Genomic DNA, 19,267 nt, shown 5'->3' with positions numbered 1-19,267 from the left:
TTCGTTTCGCAAGTTTTCCATAAGATGACGAAAAATAATTACTTAGGCATGTGAAAATCTCGCCTTTTCTCGGCTGGAACGACCATTTGGGGCTGATTTGTGAGACAAATGACGCTCTCAAGTTCAGAAGGGGTGAAGAAATGACTTCCAGTGTTTCTTGCTTTTTTCTTAGTGAAAAAATTATACAATAATTAAAAGAGTTGCTGAAACTTTTGTGGACAGAATGTGATTATTCCGATTAGCAGATATCACTCACGCTTGCTGCTTGTAATGGAGCCCTAGCAGGAAAATATCCTGCAGAAGCAAATAAAATGAGTTTGTCAGTGCCTTTTTTCATAACAAATTATCTGCTTGGTTCTCAAAGGCTGACGGCTGTTTTTACGACAGTAGTAACGCTCTTACCCCGGATAGATTTCCCGCGTGGCACATTGACCAAGAAATAGCGGCCCATGCCAACAAGCCCAAGAAGGCAAAGATGTAAAAATGCTTGCCAGCGCTTTTTGAGGCAGATCTCGTGCTCTGTGAGCCCACAGCAAGTTATTGTTTTGCATGCACAATAATAGCACACCTGCCCGTGCACCTGAACGCTTTCAACCATTGCTCGAGGTGTCTGAGAACCTTGGAAGTGTCTGCCTCGGCCCATCTACAGTAACGCATGCAAAATAATTTTATGCACTTTGATTTCATTGAGGAACAGCGTGTTGTATAGGCAGCCGTGAAGAGCTGCAGGCGACCTGACGGAGATAACAGCAGGGCCGGAAGATCTAGCGCTATTTTATTGATGGCGCTAAACTTTCAATGTTTGCAATATCTCTGGGTTCACCTGCCGAGGTTCAGGCCTTATTCCCGCTTTCTAGCAGTTGCCAGGCTTTAAGAAAAACGTCTGTAGGAGGGCCAGTTTGTCTGCAGCGATAAAAATGTTTTGCAATTCCATCAGAAACGACGAATTTATGTTGTCAGTTGCCCCCAGTGCAGCAGAATTCGTTAGCAGCGTCACATTGCACTCCAGGATGCATAAAACTGCTGGAGCCTTACCAGATGTCGCTTCATTGCGTTTCTTGCTTTCGCCTCGCAGAACCACCACCGAAGTCGCCGCTTATCTGCATAATGGGCGACACCTTGAGGCTGTCCATTATTTTCCCCGAAGACGGGCTCTGCGATTATGTGATATTCGACTCGATGGAGAAAACAGGAGGTGTGGCAATGGCGGCTCCCTACTCGGAGGTTTTCAAGCGCTTCCTGGAGGCCGCCTCTGCGGCCAGCAAGTCTCAATATGGAGCCGGGCTCGACTACGAGTGAGTACTTGCGGAACAGCTTATGGAATGTTCGTTCACATTCATAAATATGATTCAAGGGTGTCTCAAATCGACGTCGTGAATTGTTTTCATTCTAGTCACGACAGTGGGTCGTCGTGAACATGTTTCGGCGGTCGCTGTCTACTCACGGGTTTTTATATTCTCTAATTTGACCCGATCTATCTATCGTTACTTACCGTTCGTAGTTTCACATTTAAAGAGCCAATTTGAATTTGATACAATTCGTCTCTGCACTAGCATTGGAGCAATTATGACAGTGTCAGAAATTGTGTATATCCGGTTAAACACTGAAAAGCATCCATCTTTGTCCATCTTGTGACCCTACTGTGCGCAGCAACGACGCTTTTGTTGCAGTCATATGCTTCGAGCTTCTCTTCATAGGTACTTGGACGGATTACCTTATGCCTTAATGGCAAAGTGGGATAGCTGGTTTTTATTTTATTTTGAATTTGGTGCTGTGTTCTAAATTCAAGGCTCAGAAAAGATGCACCACCGACAAAGCACGGATCGCATAGTGCTTGCGAGGCAACAGCGCTGCATAAATAGACTAACTACTATTGTTATTCTCCGCGTGCTATGTCGGACGTTTCTGCTTGAATCGGTGAACGACAGGTGATAAATCTGAAATATGGTGGTGTAAAACTGTTCCGAATTTCTCGAGGTGGCCAGAAGTACTGTGCTTGTAAAAGCAGGATGAAATGAGAATTCTCGCAACTCAATACAAAATTTTTGTAAGGTTCTTGTTTTTCATCGGGCAGTAATGTCCACTTAATATCTCGTTTATCGAATATCCGGTTCCCTCTATTCTCTTGCCTCTGCAACATAAAGAAATATGATGTCCAATGCTTATCTGACAGACAAATTTGCAGAAGCGATGCCTGGGTGAATTGGTATTTATTATGCCTTTGTTTGGAGGGACTTGTGAAATATCTGAAATAAGTGAAAGGTGTTTAGATTTTCGACGCAGAAGTGCGTGGACAAACAGGCTGTCGCTTAGTTTTGCGGGGTACTTGGTTCATTTCGAGGAAGGCTGAGACTGCATGAAAAGGGCTTAGAAACGAGGCTAACAAATCATTGCAGCACCATGGACGCAGTTACCTCCTGTGTTACCTTATGTATTCATAGCTTGTCACACATTGTGAAAAATGTTGTCGGAGGTATCATGAAGTGACGTATTAAGCACGTAATAAGCTGTCCAGAACCTGTTTTATTGTAAAGAAGAAGGCAGCAAATATGTTTCAAGAAAAAAAAAGCTCATGGCTGGTAAAATCAGACGGGTTTGCACGCCCTAGCAAACAAATGTGGTTTATCAAACCATTTATCATTCACCAGAGAGTAGTACATAGGTGTGACTGGCCGATAGATCAATGTTGGCATTGGCAGGAGGCAGCAGTTGCAACTTTGTCATGCACAATAAAGATTGCAATGGTTTCCACCCAGTCATTTCGGCCAAGGTCATTTAGGAACTTGGCTTCGTTCAGTCTAACCGACAATACATGTAGGCAATGCATATTTTGCACCAAAGCGGTGACTGTGTCAGCCGTCTATCGTGTTAAAACTGAGTGATGTAAACTTCCTCGATCAGCGCAGCTGTGAACAGCTTTTCTTACTCGTGAATCTTTCATGCGATTCATTGGAGCGGCTATACAGTCTCTGTTCGGTCCAATAACTTTAACTTGCGTGTGCACCGGATGAGTTTGAGCTGTTTAAATGTGCAGTATAAGAATCCTACATACGTGCTTTACTTTGCATTTCGCGTACTGAACCAGTGTTGTTTAGTGCCGGTGGAAAAGCGACATTTACGGAGTGCCGCTCTGCAATCTTTGTGAGCCTTTTCTAGAGTTCCACTGAATGTCTTCCTTTTCTCTTATTCTATCCGTATCCGGTAGCAACCATGCTGATAAATTATTTTGAACGCTTCGTCATTGCCTTCTTTCTTTATTGTTTTCGTGAGAACATTCAGAAGTCAAATGCGAAATTTTTCAGTGCACGGTCACGGCGTGAGCGCATCAATTTGATTAGCATTCGGCTTCTAAGAGTACGCTGTGGCGTCTATTGGAGTTTGAACAGAAGATGGGCGCATTCTCGGAAAGGCGCGTTGTTGGAGTGCACCGGATTAATTTGATCGTTTTGGATATGCTTTAAGGGCACTGTATACTGTCGGCGATGAATATAAATATATTAGGATATTCTTCAATATCTATTTCTAGGATGAGAATCAGTGCAGAACTTGCAGCTTTTGCAGGAAAAGGTATTTTTATTTGGCAAACAAGCCATGTAAGATCGTTGTTCAAATGTTTTAGGGGAATCCCCCAAGGTGGAGTAGATTTTGTAATAAGGGAGTAATTACTCATTGGCATCCACCCAAGCGCAGCCATACGGCTACAAAGGAAAGCTATACAGCTTTCTCAGAAACTTCGTAGTTAAAGAAAAATTCGTCCTGGTCCGGGGTTCGAACCCAGAACCACCGCCACACCGGAGCAGTCGCTCTACCAATTGAGCTAACCGGGACGGCAAGCTTATGGTAGGGCGATGCTTGCCGTCCCGGTTAGCTTAATTGGTAGAGCGACTGCTCCGGTATGGCGGTGGTTCCGGGTTCGAACCCCGGACCAGGACGAATTTTTCTTTAACTACGAAGTTTCTGAGAAAGCTGTATAGCTTGCCTTTGTAGTCGTATGGCTGCGCTTGGGTGGATGCCAATGAGTAATTACTCCCTTATTACAAGTCATGTAAGAGCTGATAGCAATGCCCTATTGCATCTAAATTTTGCTCCTCTCCATGTCTCACATAGAGAGGATAAACCATAACCAACGAGTAAACCTTAGCGCCATGCGGAGGGTTGTTATTGTTGATATATACTGCAGATTATATATATTTGCTTTTAAAACTATTTGCCGTTCCTCAAAAGGTTTACCCACCTTTTTCAACAGTTCTTAAAATATTTTGAAAAGGCAGACAGCCGCATTGCAGGTAATGGCGCTGGCGTCGAAAGCGCCTCTAGCGCTGGTAGCTCGTACTTGCAATTGATAACAGCAGTTCTATTTGATTGAAACTGGTTTTCAAAACCCTTTTAATGCTTTGAAAGTAGTTTTCTAACAAAACCTACTGTCACCCACACTTCGCGCACTTTTACGTGGGAAGTTCCAAACACCCTTAGAGCGTGGGGGGGGGGGGGGGAGTAGCGGTCTCGGACTCAAAGGAGATGCCCTCGACTCAGCGTGGCAAACTCAGCGGACCAGCTACCAAGTGACAAGGGGTTTTTGGGCGTTTGGTGCCCAGCTTTCGCCGGTCGCAAGCCAGAGAATGGGTCGGAGCAAAAGGTTCACAAACAAAACAATGTTTATACAGCCAAGAGACGATACAGAGGATTACACAATCACTAGTACAAACACATACAAAGTGATTAACGAAACAATGCAACTCGTGCAATGTTAAACGAGAGAGAATACAATACTCAAAGGAAATATTGCACCTAAAGTGCACAACACAACAGAGATGCAAACAACCAAAACACAATTTGTTCACCGGGCACTGCGGCAGTCCGACGACCAGAGGTCCACGATCCTGCCGTACAGCAGACTGGTGAACGTTGCCTCGTTGGTACGTGGCTGGCCGAGTGGTGTTTTCCCGGAGTCGAACGGGCGCGCTTCGATGAAGCTTAAACGGCGGTCCGGACTAATCTGTCAGCGTTGTTGTTGTTGTTGTGACTGAGAGAAGGATGGAAAGGAAATTGCACGGGCGTGCTACTGGCTCGAGCCAAGCCACCACCGCTGCCACGTGCAGACAGAGGAGAGTTAAAAGATCAGAGGAAGGAGAGAGAGGAAAGGAAAGACGCGCGTCGCAGCAACAACTGCGTCCGCCGGAGCGGACGCTGCTCAAAAAACAGATAAGCGGCCGAAGCCGCGCTCGCCGAAGTGAGAACAGATACACCAATCTGTCAGCGGTCAACGTCCTTCTTTTATAGGCTCGCTTCCACGTCTGTTTGTTCTACGCGCCAGAGTGGGCGCGCACATACACGCAGCATCGGCAGTGCTGTCTCCCTTCCCTCTTCTCACCGGCCGCGCGTCCCCATTGGTCAGAGATCGGGGGTCGCATCTCGAAGGTTCGAGCGTGTTCTGGCGTGGCGCCGTCGCCGACGTCCGAGTGCAGAGGAGGGGGATATGTCTTAGCGCACGCAAGGCTTCCCCCTTTTCCCCGGTCAACAGTAGAAGCGACTCGCACGTTCCAGAGAAATCGGCGTAGATGACTCATTCCCCCCGCGCACGCCGTGTCGGTGAGCGGTGGTGGAGGGAAAGAGGGAGCACACACACACATGCTAGGCACTCAGCGGGGGTTTCCTTCTCCCCCATTCGGATCGCGCCGGCGAGACGCGTCCGCGCGGCGCTGTTTTTAAGCGAAGCATATTACTCGCACAACCGAGCTCTTTCTTGCTGCGTCGCGCACGGCCGCGTAGCTACCACTTGACCTTCATCGGCGCACCACGTGATATGACGTCACAACAGCTGTGAAAGCTGGGGCCTCGTGCGCTCGCTTGCGGACACGCAGCCTCCGCCGGTGGCCTAACTCCCGCTCCTACCGCTAGGAGATACTGACGTCACGCAAAAGGCGACGCACTCGTTGAGTCAGTTGAGCAGCGAGATGTGGGCCAAGGAGAGGGCGGCTCGCCAGACCGCAGAACTATTCTTCGCGTCCTAGGCTTAACCATAAGGTAAGCCAGGCCATTTTTTGCTTCTTAGTTTCCAAAATTGCGCCGAATTTTGTGACACCTACACATATCTGTCATTGTCACTCACTATTGCCGCCATCCATGGCCACTGCCTGCCGCCTAGGCCACACTGTAGTTGCACCAGTAGTGCCATGATTTGAGGTGGCCTATCACGGGGAAGCAGCGTTCCCATGTCGAAAAATGGTAGTTCAAATCATACAGTGCTCCCGAGCCCCGCAGCCCGGTTAGCGCTCATTCGGGAAAAAAAAGCATTCAATTGAGGCAAATAAGATATGGTCAGCAATATGGTGCATTGGAGCCGGGCCGTAGGATCCCTGGACAGCAGGCCCATAACCCGAGCACCAAAGCTACTGATACACCGCGGTGGCTCTCCGTTGATTTCTAGACGAAGTTTTCGTGGAATATTGGTTGTGGAGAAGGTGCTCAGAATTAGATGAAAGAAAAGCCCTGTTGACAGAGAAATCGGTGGAATTCATTTGCTCTCAGCCTTTTCTCCTTCCTTGCACCTGCAGGAATAGCCAGCGCGTGTCAGAGCTTTTGAACCACCCGGACGCGGTGTCCCATCTGGACAGCCTCTGGAACTGGGGAATATCCCACTATGGTGTCGTGAACACGCAAGTGTACAGTTTCGGCAGCGATAAGCTCGATCAGCTGCTACTTATCCTCAAGGTAAGCACACCAGTATAGCAAGAAAATAATGAGCGGTCTGCCATTCAGTAAATCTTCAGGACTGAAGCAGGAAATGAATACATACAAAGTACGAAAAATACTCCCCTCTGATGCTTCTCAGCGCTTTCAGGAATTATACTGCAGTGCTTATGAGTTCTATTTTTTTAAACATTGCGTTCTTTTTTTTCTTTAGCAAAAATGGTCTCTATATCACATGAAGGGCATTAGTCGTCGTTTTCTTTCTTTTTATTAAAGGTTTTTTGGCTTAATTGGTGTCCTACTAACTTTTAGCTGGGGCGTTTCTTAGCGGTCTTTCTGACGACATAAGCAGAGCCCTCACCGGACTTGCATCGCTTCTTGTATCTCCACGTGTGCTGTAGCTTGAGGCAGTTTGCAATAGGCAATTATGAATCGTAAAGGCCCTGCGTGCCCAACGCAACAACACACGTATGACAACAAAAATTATCTGTTGATAGGGATAAAAATAACAGTTCTTTGTTTTTATGTTTCAGGTAGTGGGAACCAATTACAATCTAACGTAGTAAACATGCCTAACATGACCGCAGTGTCATTAATTTTCGATTGATTTTTTTACACTATACTGCATTTTTCCTCATTTAATACCACTGTTAGGGACATTTCATGCATTCAGTATACACAAAGTAAATAAAGAACCTTTAAATGATCATGGGGTTTGCTTACCAGCCTTGCAATAGGAACCGTCACGTTTTCTCACCACCTTGGGTACGTGAACAGGTTCATCTTTTCGCTGTGACAGCGCATGATGCATTTTTTAGGTTAGCCTCACCTGTTTATCTCTAATTTTTCCTCAATGACAATTCTAAGTATGCGGTACAGTGGTTTTGAAAAGGAAAGCAGCAGTGGTTTAAAGTTCCTAAGTTTTCAAGATAGGGAGGACGGAAGTATTTCGAACAATCAAAGCACACTGGTTGTAATAAAAGCCCTTATAATCGCACATATACAGTAAAGTACCTGGGCATTTTGTCCCTTTAAGTTCGGACAGGTGACGAGAATGTGCAGTGCAAGGTGCTGAACTGCAAACCTGCCACGGCTACTCTATTGACTCGCAATGGGCATACATAGACGCAATGAAGACGATGTCCCTCACAGTTTGCCAAGCTAGGTATATCTATATTCATATATACGGCTCTTTTTAGCCGTAGAGAAGTTCGGACCGTCGCTGACCTGTGTTCTCAAGAACTCTTATACGAAGCCATTAGTAGAATGTTGCTGCATAAGACGGAAGTGCAAACTGCATGTTTCTGTCGACTGGCACCAGCTGGGTCGGCGTCACTCGGAAGTTTATTTGTAAACAGGCGAAAAGGGCGCAAAAAATAAACGCGCCTCTCAACGGCTGTATGTGCCGAAGCCACGGCGACGGCTGCGTGAAAGCCAGATACCGTTAGAGCCCTGAACAAACACACTCACCCCGAAAATCTCTGAACACACAAAGTATACTTAAATTGTCTCGTCATGTTTGTTGCGTGTTTGGCCGTAAAAAAGTGCTAGAATTCTTCTAAATAAGACCACTCTTAGCTCGCGAATGCTGCGGTGAACTTTTTCAGAAAGTCAGGTTATTTTTTTTCATTTTTGATCAACTAGTTCAAAAAGCATGTTTGCTTACATAACATCTTTGAGAGTATGCCTGAGAAAAGCGTCATTGTCAAATGGATTTCACAAAGCACTCAATCCTTACAACTTGATGGCTTCCTCTCCAGAGCATGTCTCAGCACACGCAGCTACTCCATTTGGCTTTTCTACTATTTGGCTCTGCTCATTGATGTCATACTGCCTTGAAAGTATTTACAATAAATAAATTAGCAGAAACAGTGCTTTCACACGTACGCTCAGAATTGCGATGGTACACATAAGTGGAAGCCCTCTCCGGTCGAGTCGTTCCTGAGATGCTTGCCAGTTGCAATCTCCCCTTTTCCAGATGCTGTCAAAAATTATGGAAGAGAAAACCAGGGCAGTAAAGCCAAGCTACACACTGCTCGCTACTCCTGTGCTGCCCGGCTCGTGGACCGAACTGATTGCGGAACGTTTCAAGTAAATATTTTTTATTGTGGCTTCAACTAATTAGGCGTGCATCCTGGTAACTTGTGCTTTCTCTCCGGCACATATGAGTCGCCGCGAGCCTACCTTCATTAGACAAGCTCAAACCACCACTATGCAAGCGCTCTGTCCTTCCCCGCTGTAAGGTATGCGGCACCTAGCCTGAAAACACACGTACATATTGGGCCTGGCAAGACGCCAAACAGTCACCACCACCTCCGACGGAGATTACTGCCAACCCGGGCAGATTATTTTCGGGAGAGTTGGGCCGCTCCTCCTTTCACACTCTGCCTAATAATGTGGCCACTGCTTCTTTCCCGTATCGCTCACTGGCCGGCCGATACAGGCTCCAACTTTCACATGAGACAGCGAACCGGACCAGGATCGGAAACTGTTTTTATGCGAAGCATACTACTTTAGCTACCACTCCAGCCCTTCACCGTGGTTATGCGCCTCCAAATCACGTGATACATGACATCACACCACGTGACACGATGACGTCACGGCAGTGGAGAAACGGGGGCCCACCTCGCGACGTCGCTGTGGTTGTGCGCCTCCAAATCACGTGATACATGGCGTCACACCACGTGACACGATGACGTCACGACAGTGGAGAAACGGGGGCCCACCTCGCGCCGTCGCTGTGGTTGTGCGCCTCCAACTTACGCGACACGATGATGCTTCGCATTCTCCAGGCTTAACCAAGTTAAGCCTCAGCCATTTTTTCTCTCTCTAGATATTAGCTGCACGCTTCATGCCTTTTGATTTTGTGTGCGAGGCCGCTATCCTTGAGATATTTATTAGACAACGCTATATTAGGTCTTTGTTCACCAACGCCTTTCATGTTTCACCCATGTAAAGCTACAGCTGGAATTATGTCTCGTCACAAAGGAGATTACTGCTGGATATCAGTCCAGGCCAGGGTACAAAATCATACTACACTAAACTTCAGGTCACATTACGATGACTTTCCGAATACGTCGACTTAATGCATTATGAAATTATTAGTGCAGTTTTACTCACAAAAGGCAAATGACACTGCCATGGCCACTGTCCATAGAAGTCTTATTTCACAGAGAAATAGAGAAAGTGCACATCTATACGCGAGGTTTGCGAGTTTCATGCAAAACAAAACGGCATCTCTACCTGCTGAGTACGCATAAAAGACAGGTGGCGTCATTTCCGTCACTCCTGCCTTTTTCTTCGGCCCCGGCTTTCTAGGGCTCCTTTTGATTCCATTAAAATATCCCAGAGGTCCGCGTTGTTAATGAGAAAAACAACGCAGCCATACCCAACAATTCTGGACAAAAGCAAATTTGAGGGGGAAACCGTTTATGAATGCAATTTTTTCGTAAAATGCAAGAATTCACTACGATAATCAGTTTTTCCGCAAGCCACCTGACAGAAGTCTTGCATTTTTTTTTCTCTATTAGTGTTCTTGCTATCGTCTAAAGAGTTCCTCGTTGGTTTTCTCTAGCAGTCTGATTTGTTCGATGTGATCGATGGAAAGATTAAGCTAAATATCAGAACAATGGACCATTACGTTCAATATTTTCATAAGAGAATATATTACAATTTTTCAATTTTCATAGACTTCACGGAGTGTCTGGTGGGTATATGTGGAAGGTGGGCATCATACGGCTATAACAATACAGTTCAGGCCCAAAAACTTGGATATATATGTCATATTATTTGTCAAAGTTGGCAATAAACTCATCTAATGACTACATAATAAATGAGTTGAAAGGAGAGAGTGCATTTTTCTATAAGTTAGACTTCAGGGGCCCATTATATGCTGGAATGTTTTCAGCATTTAAATCTTCCGCGCTTTGTGAATTACGTGATAAATAGTTTCGGGATACAGTTTGTGTAAAAGGTTACCACGAAACATTTCCGTCGTGTAGTTAGCGCCGATGGCCTTAGTCGGAATGTCTATTCATAAAATAAACAAAAATTAGCTCTGTGGTTCAACAAATGAATCTCTATCTGAGTTAGCCGGTTTATAGCTCAAAGATAGCGTTGTCTTATCTTTTGGCGGTTGCTTTCTTTGCTGTTCGACAAAAGCTTCTGCTGCTCCGATAGCTTGTGTGAGCAGAATTATTTTTTTTAACTAACTCTACCATTCCTTATTACATTAATTTAATCATGCGCATGAGTAAAATTTTCTTGACATTCGTGCACATGCATGTGGCCTGGAGTGCGGTTAGCATCAGATATTAAGCGACTGACATTTCTTGTTTCTCCCGGTCCTCCCTCCTCCCCTTCTCAGGAGGATCTATACGCCCGACATGGTCGTCTCCCTCAGCCACTACTTCTACGAAGACCGAAATCTGGCAGACTGCGTGATGGTTCCTCCTACATTCCTGAAGATACCTCATGCACGCGACTACATATACAGCATGGTAAGAATTACCGCACATAGGTATTGCATGCAAGCATATCGGTAGATATTGCTACGGGTCGACTCAGAGACGATGAGGCAGACGAAGTGAGAGGGCGCTTGGCGCGTGCTCGGGCTCTGAATCCTGTGCAGCGGCTTGTGTCTTGACGTCCGGTGCGCCCTGTGCTTGTGTTCTGTTCAGTGTGAGTGCAGCAGTGTTCTGCGGGCTGTGAACGCCTCCTGCCACGTAACATCTTGGTGGAGGTGAGGACTTTCCCCTTCCTCTCGTTCTGGCCTATTCCATCACGGAGCTTCGCAGCGGTCGCTACACCGGGACCGCTACAATGACGCAGCCCGGCGACTCGCCAAGTCCCACTGCCACTGCATTCATGGTCATGGCTCATCCCCGTGACCCCGACATCTTCTCCGGTGCCTCAACTGAAAACGTCGACAGATGGATCTTGATGTATGAACGCGTCAGCGCCGATAACAGGTGGGACCCCACCGTCATGCTGGCCAACGTCATTTTCTATTTGTCTGGCCCAGCGAGGCAATGGTACGAAACCCATGAGGACGAATTAACGAGTTGGGACACCTTTAAAGAAAAGCTTCGCGCTCTCTTCGGACCTCCAGATGCTTCGAAGCTCGCAGCCCAAAAACATCTTGACTCGCGTGCTCAGTCCACCTGTGAAAGTTACATCACGTATATTCAAGACGTCCTTGCCTTATGTCACCAGGTTGACAACTCCATGTCGGAATCGAAAAAGGTGGGCCACATCCTAAAGGGGATCGCGGACGACGCTTTTCATTTACTTCTCTGCAAAGGCAGTGATACCGTGGATGCCCTTATTAAGGAGTGCCGTCTCTTCGAGCAAGTAAAGAGCCGGCGCATATTTCCACAATTTCAAAGACTTCCCCATACGGCCGCCACATCTTCGTGTGTTTTGCAGCAGCCGCCAACTAGCCCACCTCCCACTTCGCCTCTCAACATCAACGACACAGTCACCCGGATCGTTCGCCGCGAAATGGAGGCCTGTGCACCTGCGGCCCTCCAACCTACCATCCCCAGTCACCCCTTGCCCGATGTGTCCCTTATTCAAGCCGTCGTACGAGAGGAACTCGCAAATTTGAATCTCTCACCTGCCATCTGTTCCATCGGGAACTCTAGCGTCCGGCCTCCAACCAGGAATGCTTACCGTCCCAGGGCTCCGAACTTTCGTCGCTACCGAAATCCAGCAGAGTGGCGCACGCCTGATGATCGCCCCATATGTTTCAATTGTTCCTGTGTCGGCCACATTTCCCGGCACTGCCGCATTAGATGGTTTCCGACTCCTCGCACCGACCTCTCCTACGACAACCGTTCCGATATTCCCCGCCGTTTTCCGCCCCGACCACCTCATGACCAATCAGATTCGGCCAACGATCTCACCAGCTCCCGACCACGTCGTTCTTCCCGCTCTCCATCTCCACGAGGCCGTCGTTTCCGATCCCCGCAGTCCCTTCGATCCTCGGCTGCAGCCTCATACGACCGCTCTGACTTGGAAAACTAGCTGATGCAGCTCCCGGAGGTGACGCTGCATCCACGACCAGGCCCAAAAATCCTCTACAGACCTCCCACTTGAACCAACTAGACGTTTGTGTTGATGGTGTTCCCGTGCGTGCGCTTGTCGACACTGGAGCGCATATCTCTGTCATGAGTGCACAACTTCGTCGTCGTTTACGTAAAGTTCTCACGCCAGCTCAGTCTCGAGTGCGTGTCGCGGACGGCGGAACAGTTAGTGTTGACGGACTCTGCACTGCACGCGTTAGTGTTGCTGGCCATGACCTTCCGGTGAAGTTCAATGTTTTGACCCCTTGTGCTCATGACCTCATCCTCGGCCTCGATTTCCTATCAGAACACTCCGCCCTGATAGACTGCTCGCACGGCAGCCTACACCTCGATCTCCCAGCCATCGATCCTGAACCCTTGCCTTCTCCCAGACTGTATTCGCCCGACCAAGTTTCTCTGCCCTCCCTAGCCGCCTTATTCGTTACCCTACGTCCTACCTCATCAGTCGCCGATGGTGACTACTTAGTCGCCCCTATTTCAGATGTCTTGCTGCACCGCAACGTTGCACTGCCCCATACTGTCGCTACAATCAGGGGAAACAGTGTGTCACTTCCGTTAATCAATTTCAGCTATTCAGCCCAAGTCCTTCCACCTGGCATATGCGTGGCAACGTTCGCACCTATTGGCTCCTGCCAAGTTGCCCCATTGGACACAGCCCATGCATCAGCTCCTGCAGACCCTGCTCACGATCCCACTTCGACTGACGCGATCACGGCAATGATGCCCTCCGATTTGCTCCCTGCCCAATCTTCTCAGCTGCGTGCGCTTCTCGAGTCCTATTCCGACATCTTCGACCTCCATAACAGCGCCCTCGGCCAAGCTCTTACCGTTACGCACCGCATCGACACCGGCGATGCTCCTCCTATCCGCCGCCGACCATACCGGGTCTCCCATGCCGAACGACAGGTAATCCAGGCGGAAGTGACAAAAATGCTGGAGAAGAACATCATTGAGCCCTCTCACAGTCCTTGGGCTTCGCCCGTCGTCTTGGTCAAGAAGAAAGATGGCTCGTGGCGCTTTTGTGTGGATTACCGTCACTTGAATAAGATCACTAAAAAAGATGTCTATCCGCTTCCTCGAATCGACGATGCCTTAGACTGCCTCTACGGAGCCAAATTCTTCTCCTCCATAGACCTCCGATCTGGCTATTGGCAAATTGCTGTGGATGACCAGGACCGGTAGAAGACTGCGTTTGTTACTCCTGATGGCTTATATCAGTTTAAGGTTATGCCTTTCGGCTTATGTAACGCCCCAGCCACTTTCGAGCGCATGATGGACTCCTTGCTGCAAGGATTTAAGTGGTCCACTTGCCTGTGCTATTTAGACGATGTAATTGTGTTTTCGCCCTCGTTTTCGTCCCACATGGGCCACCTTTCACAAGTTCTTTCCCTCTTTCGCCATGCCGGGCTGCAGCTCAACTCTTCAAAATGCCGTTTCGCGCGTCGCCAGCTCAATATATTAGGCCATGTCGTCGATGCTACGGGGGTTCGTCCCGATCCAGACAAGATCCGAGCAGTAGACGACTTCCCAGTACCCCGTTCGAGCAATGACGTCCGAAGTTTTTTGGGCCTTTGTTCTTACATTCGTAGATTCATTCAAGATTTTGCCGACATTGCTCAGCCGCTCACCGATCTTCTTAAAAAGGATGTTAGTTTTTCCTGGGGGTCCTCCCAAGACCAAGCATTTGCCCACCTTATAAGAAAGCTTACCACTGCACCGGTCTTGGCACATTTCGATGTGTCCGCTCCTACGGAAGTCCGTACTGATGCTAGTGGCCATGGCATCGGTGCAATCCTTTCCCAGCGTCAATGCGGCACACATCGTGTAATTGCCTATGCTAGCCGTCTCCTATCCCCTTCCGAGAAGAACTACTCCATTACTGAAAGAGAGTGCTTGGCCCTCGTCTGGGCTGTTGGTAAATTTCATCCCTACCTATATGGCAGGCCATTCACAGTTGTGACAGATCGTCACGCACTGTGCTGGCTTTCTTCTCTGAAGGATCCTATCGGTCGCCTCGGTCGTTGGGCGCTACGACTCCAAGAATATGACTACGCTGTGATCTACAAGTCTGGCCGGTTGCACAAAGATGCCGACTGTCTCTCTCGTTACCCTGTTGCCCACTCTAATACTGTGACGAGCGCAAGCACCATTGACCTGTTCTCTGTAACTCCGTTTACAACTATCGGCGAAGAACAGCATCGGGATGCGGAGCTTCTCTCCATCATCGATCGCCTAACGTCCGCCCCAACCGACCCTTCACTGAACCGCTTTGCTCTCGTTCATGGTATTTTATACCGCCGGAATCTTCAACCAACTGGTCCTGACCTTCTCCTCGTCGTCCCGAAGCACTTACGAACAGTCGTTCTCCACGAACTTCATGACCTCCCGACTGCTGGCCATCTAGGCGTTACTCGCACGTACGACCGCATCCGCCGTCGGTTCTTCTGGCCTGGCCTCTACCGCTCAGTGCGCCGTTACGTTGGTGCTTGCGATGAGTGTCAGCGTCGCAAGCGCCCTGCGTCTGCTCCCGCTGGCTTTCTTCAGCCCATTGACATCCCTCCGGAGCCGTTCTACCGTATCGGCTTGGACCTTCTCGGCCCATTTCCTGAGTCCACTTCTGGGAACAGATGGGTTGCAGTCGCCACAGATTATGCCACCCGGTACGCGATAACGCGTGCGCTCCCCACGAGTACTGCCGCTGATGTCGCCGACTTTCTTCTTCAGGACGTCATTCTTCACCATGGAGCACCCCACCAACTGCTCACTGACCGTGGCCGCACCTTCCTTTCCGCAGTGGTAAACGACATTCTTCGCGCGTGCTCAACTAAGCACAAGTTGACGACCGCTTACCACCCCCAAACTAATGGCCTCATTGAGCGACTCAATCGGACGCTCACCGACATGCTCGCCATGTACGTCTCCTCTGATCACCGAGACTGGGACGTCGCACTCCCATACGTTACATTTGCATATAACTCCTCCCGCCACGACACTGCCGGATACTCTCCGTTTTACCTCTTGTACGGCCGTGAGCCTCAACTGCCGCTTGACACATTGTTGCGAACATCTCCTCCCGCACATTCTGAATACGCCCGTGAAGCCATTGCCCGTGCCGACCACGCTCGCCAAGTCACCCGTTCCCGCTTGCAAGCCTCCCAAGCTTCTCAGCAAGAGCACTATAACCGCCGCCACCTGGACAGTGCCTTCTTGCCTGGGTCCCTTGTATTGCTCTGGGTGCCTTCTCGCCGTGTAGGGCTCTCGGAAAAGCTTCTTTCTCGATATGTGGGCCCGTATCGCGTGCTGCGCCAAGTCACAGCCGTCACATACGAGATTGAGCCTGCCTTCCCCGAGTGCAATTCCCGTACTCCACCCTCCGATATTGTGCACGTGTCGCGCCTTAAGCCCTACCACCTACCCTCTTCTGACACTTGCTGAGCCGCACCGCGACGGTGCTTTCACGCCCGGGGGTCATGCTACGGGTCGACTCAGAGACGATGAGGCAGACGAAGTGAGAGGGCGCTTGGCGCGTGCTCGGGCTCTGAATCCTGTGCAGTGGCCTGTGTCTTGACGTCCGGTGCGCCCTGTGCTTGTGTTCTGTTCAGTGTGAGTGCACCAGTGTTCTGCGGGCTGTGAACGCCTCTTGCCACGTAACAATATCTTTCTGCTAGCAAAGATTCTGTCCAGTTAATGACGACACAGACAACAAATCAAATCACGTCCTGTTTGATGACAAGATTCTTGGAACCAACCAAAAATGCGAAGAAATTAGTCTGTGCACTAGGAAGTTGTCTGCATACCGCATTTATTGCTACTTTTAACAAGTATGTCTGCAAACAGCAGACAGCAACAACGGTAGAGTCGTTATAATATTGAAATCGCCTTATAAGAATAGTTACCATGCACGGTGTGACTCCCAGCGCCTGCCGGTGGCTTCGCAGGTGCGTGCTTGTGGCCTTTTAGCCACACGCTGTCAAAATATCTAAAGGCTGGAGAAAAAGTTACTTATTGTGAATGCATGCAAAATAATGATTTGGATGTTTGAAAAGATTTACGTTTGCGGCATGTCGATACTTTGCTATCATTAGCATGGTTGTTGTTCTTACTCATGAGTCATGCAACCATCATCGTTCGTAGTTCTCATTCTCTGCACCGTTTTGACCTGATGAATGTCCAAATATCGAGTCCTAAAGAGTTAAACCCAGCTAAAAATTTTGGCGCAGCGTGTATGTTCTTTGCGCTTAGAATGGAAAGACATCAGCAAATTTGCAACAGTCGCCTTACGGTGTTGTGGTTGTTGCGATTGGTTGGCTGCAGGAGACGGCACATGCGGGAATCCAGGGCCTGAATGCCAGCGGCGTGAACGCTTCAATGGCCGTGTCCGTGACCATGTTCGGACGATGGTACAAGCCTCTGTACCCTGACCCAGGTGTAACCGACAAGCCCGGAAACTACTCACTGTTTGCCAGATGCGACTATATCCCCGAAACGCAGCTCGGATTCGTCTCCATGGTGAGCAGGGGAATGACAGTACAAGCATCGCTCGTAATCAGGCGACATGAAGCAGCGAACTGAATATCCAGTTTGCTGCGATGCGAGTGTCTTTTTTTTTTTATTCGAATGCGAGTGTCTTCTTAGGTACACATGCGCTTTAATCCATACAAACCGTGGGTGGCGACAATGATGACAGATATTTTCATATCGCTCTCTCTCCATGACTACAGCGCAATGAACGGGACAAGGACACAGGCAGAGACACAACACAGCGCTGTCCCGTTCTTCTTGTCCCGTTCGTTGCGCTGTAGTCATGGAATATCGGAACCAACTCGCCCAGCAACTTACCTTGTCATATCGCTCTCATTTCCTTTGGAACGAATTACCTGCTCTACGGCTTCCACCTTGTTCCCAACAGTGACATGTTTCTTCCTTTCCACTGCTGTGCCTTACTATTGCGATCTACATGTCTTGTTAAATATAACAATCGAACGAAATGTTCGGTAATCGGAAGTTCTTTTGGTTTGGTTTATTGGGGTTTAACGTCCCAAAGTGACTGAGGCTATGAGAGACGCCGTTCTGAAGGGCTCCGGAAATTTCAACCACCTAGGGTTCTTTAACGTGCACCGACATCGCACAGCACACGGGCCTCCAGAATTTCGCCTTCAAGAAATTCAGCCGCCACTGGCCGGGATCGAATCCGCGTCTTTCGGGCCAGCAGCCGAGCGCCGTAACCACAGAGCCACCTAGGCGGGGCGGAAGTTCTTTTCATTTATATGTATTTGTCGCTGATGTGTCCGGTCTTATATTTTAAGTTTGTGTTACTGAGCCTACCAATGTCTCATTTCAGCCATTTATTCTGGTTTCTTAAAAATATGTGGAGATGATTTTTTTTTTGCGCGCAGATATTTGCCGCATATTTATACTGCTTCTCTATGAGTAGATTATTTCAACCCTGTTTTTCTATTCAATGCCTCGGTGATTTCGGCACCATGCAAAGAAATAGGTATTAAATCCGAAATTCTTACGTGACTTCATTGGCACTGGAGGGAGTTTGGCCAGATTAAGCTTTTATCACGCTGTTCGCTGCTGCCGCTTTTCATTCCATTGAAATGTGCCCGGGATCTATACTGCTCGCTCCTCGTTGACATCAGAGTGGCCCATCCTGATCGGTCTTGCTAAAGCCCAACGAAATCTCACAAATGCAGAGCTCTCCTTTAGGAGTACATTTCGCACTACCTCTTCTCACTCGGCTGTAAACGGTTCTTCTCGCAACGCTTGAAGGAAAGAGAGGAATCTGGTGGCTGTGAAGTAGAGATCTCGGTGCGGTTGTGCGGCCGAAACGCAGTGCTGCCTGAAGTCAAAAGCACATTTCGGTGGAGGCGTGTTATGCACAGCAGCTGTGTAACGGACTCACGTATCTATATGAATTATTATTGCATTTTCGCAATATGCTAAAAGGGGAATTATTGTAAAGAAATATCTGTAAAACTAAAAACACATGTTCACGGAATTTCATCTTTTAAAATTATCGCTCAACGTGCACTATCCTCGGTGCGAAGAGCATCCTTCCCCGGATAAATAAAAAGTAGGCCAACATCTGATGCACCAGAGAAACTGAAGCGCCGCTTCAAGCCCTGCATCTTCAGGTATAGGTCCACAACGTCGCAGCGAAAATATCATGCTTTGCCATAAGTCCTGCGTGGCATAAGACAACGAGATTGTATAAGAAAAGTGACTGTGGGCATTTTTTATTAGTTTAAAAATGTGCCGCGGAGCAGTGGCGCTTTACGTCCGCGAAGTGGGAGACCCTAAGCATCAGCTTTCGGTTATAGACTTTATCTTCGATTAAGTTTTCTGCACTGCTTACTTGTTTTCGGAGAATTTTTATCGCTGTGAATTCTTACGCAGCTGCGACCTCTGAACTGTTCGCAAATCTTTGTGGGCGTTCAAAAACAAGCAGGTAGTTCAGGCTGTTGAAGCGATAGTAGGCAAAACAA

The 19,267-nt window shown here is 48.3% G+C and overlaps 1 protein-coding gene across 1 annotated transcript in view; it reads left to right on the top strand.

Annotated features, from left to right (window-relative positions):
- Positions 1-19,267, top strand: part of LOC149337752 (uncharacterized) — a 51,429-nt gene that overhangs the window by 30,751 nt on the left and 1,411 nt on the right. Inside the window, exons 17-21 of the mRNA XM_089554508.1 lie at positions 1,076-1,295; positions 6,555-6,711; positions 8,669-8,781; positions 11,057-11,189; positions 17,091-17,285. Coding sequence (XP_089410634.1) covers positions 1,076-1,295; positions 6,555-6,711; positions 8,669-8,781; positions 11,057-11,189; positions 17,091-17,285 — 818 coding nt within the window. The remainder of the gene's footprint in view (positions 1-1,075; positions 1,296-6,554; positions 6,712-8,668; positions 8,782-11,056; positions 11,190-17,090; positions 17,286-19,267) is intronic.

The sequence above is a fragment of the Amblyomma mixtum genome, chromosome 7 (genome assembly GCF_055824585.1).
Source record: "Amblyomma mixtum isolate Tamu chromosome 7, ASM5582458v1, whole genome shotgun sequence".
NCBI classification, from domain to species: Eukaryota; Metazoa; Arthropoda; class Arachnida; order Ixodida; family Ixodidae; genus Amblyomma; species Amblyomma mixtum.
The sequence above is the reverse complement of the archived record's forward strand: the minus strand, read 5'-3'. Positions and strand labels throughout refer to the sequence as shown.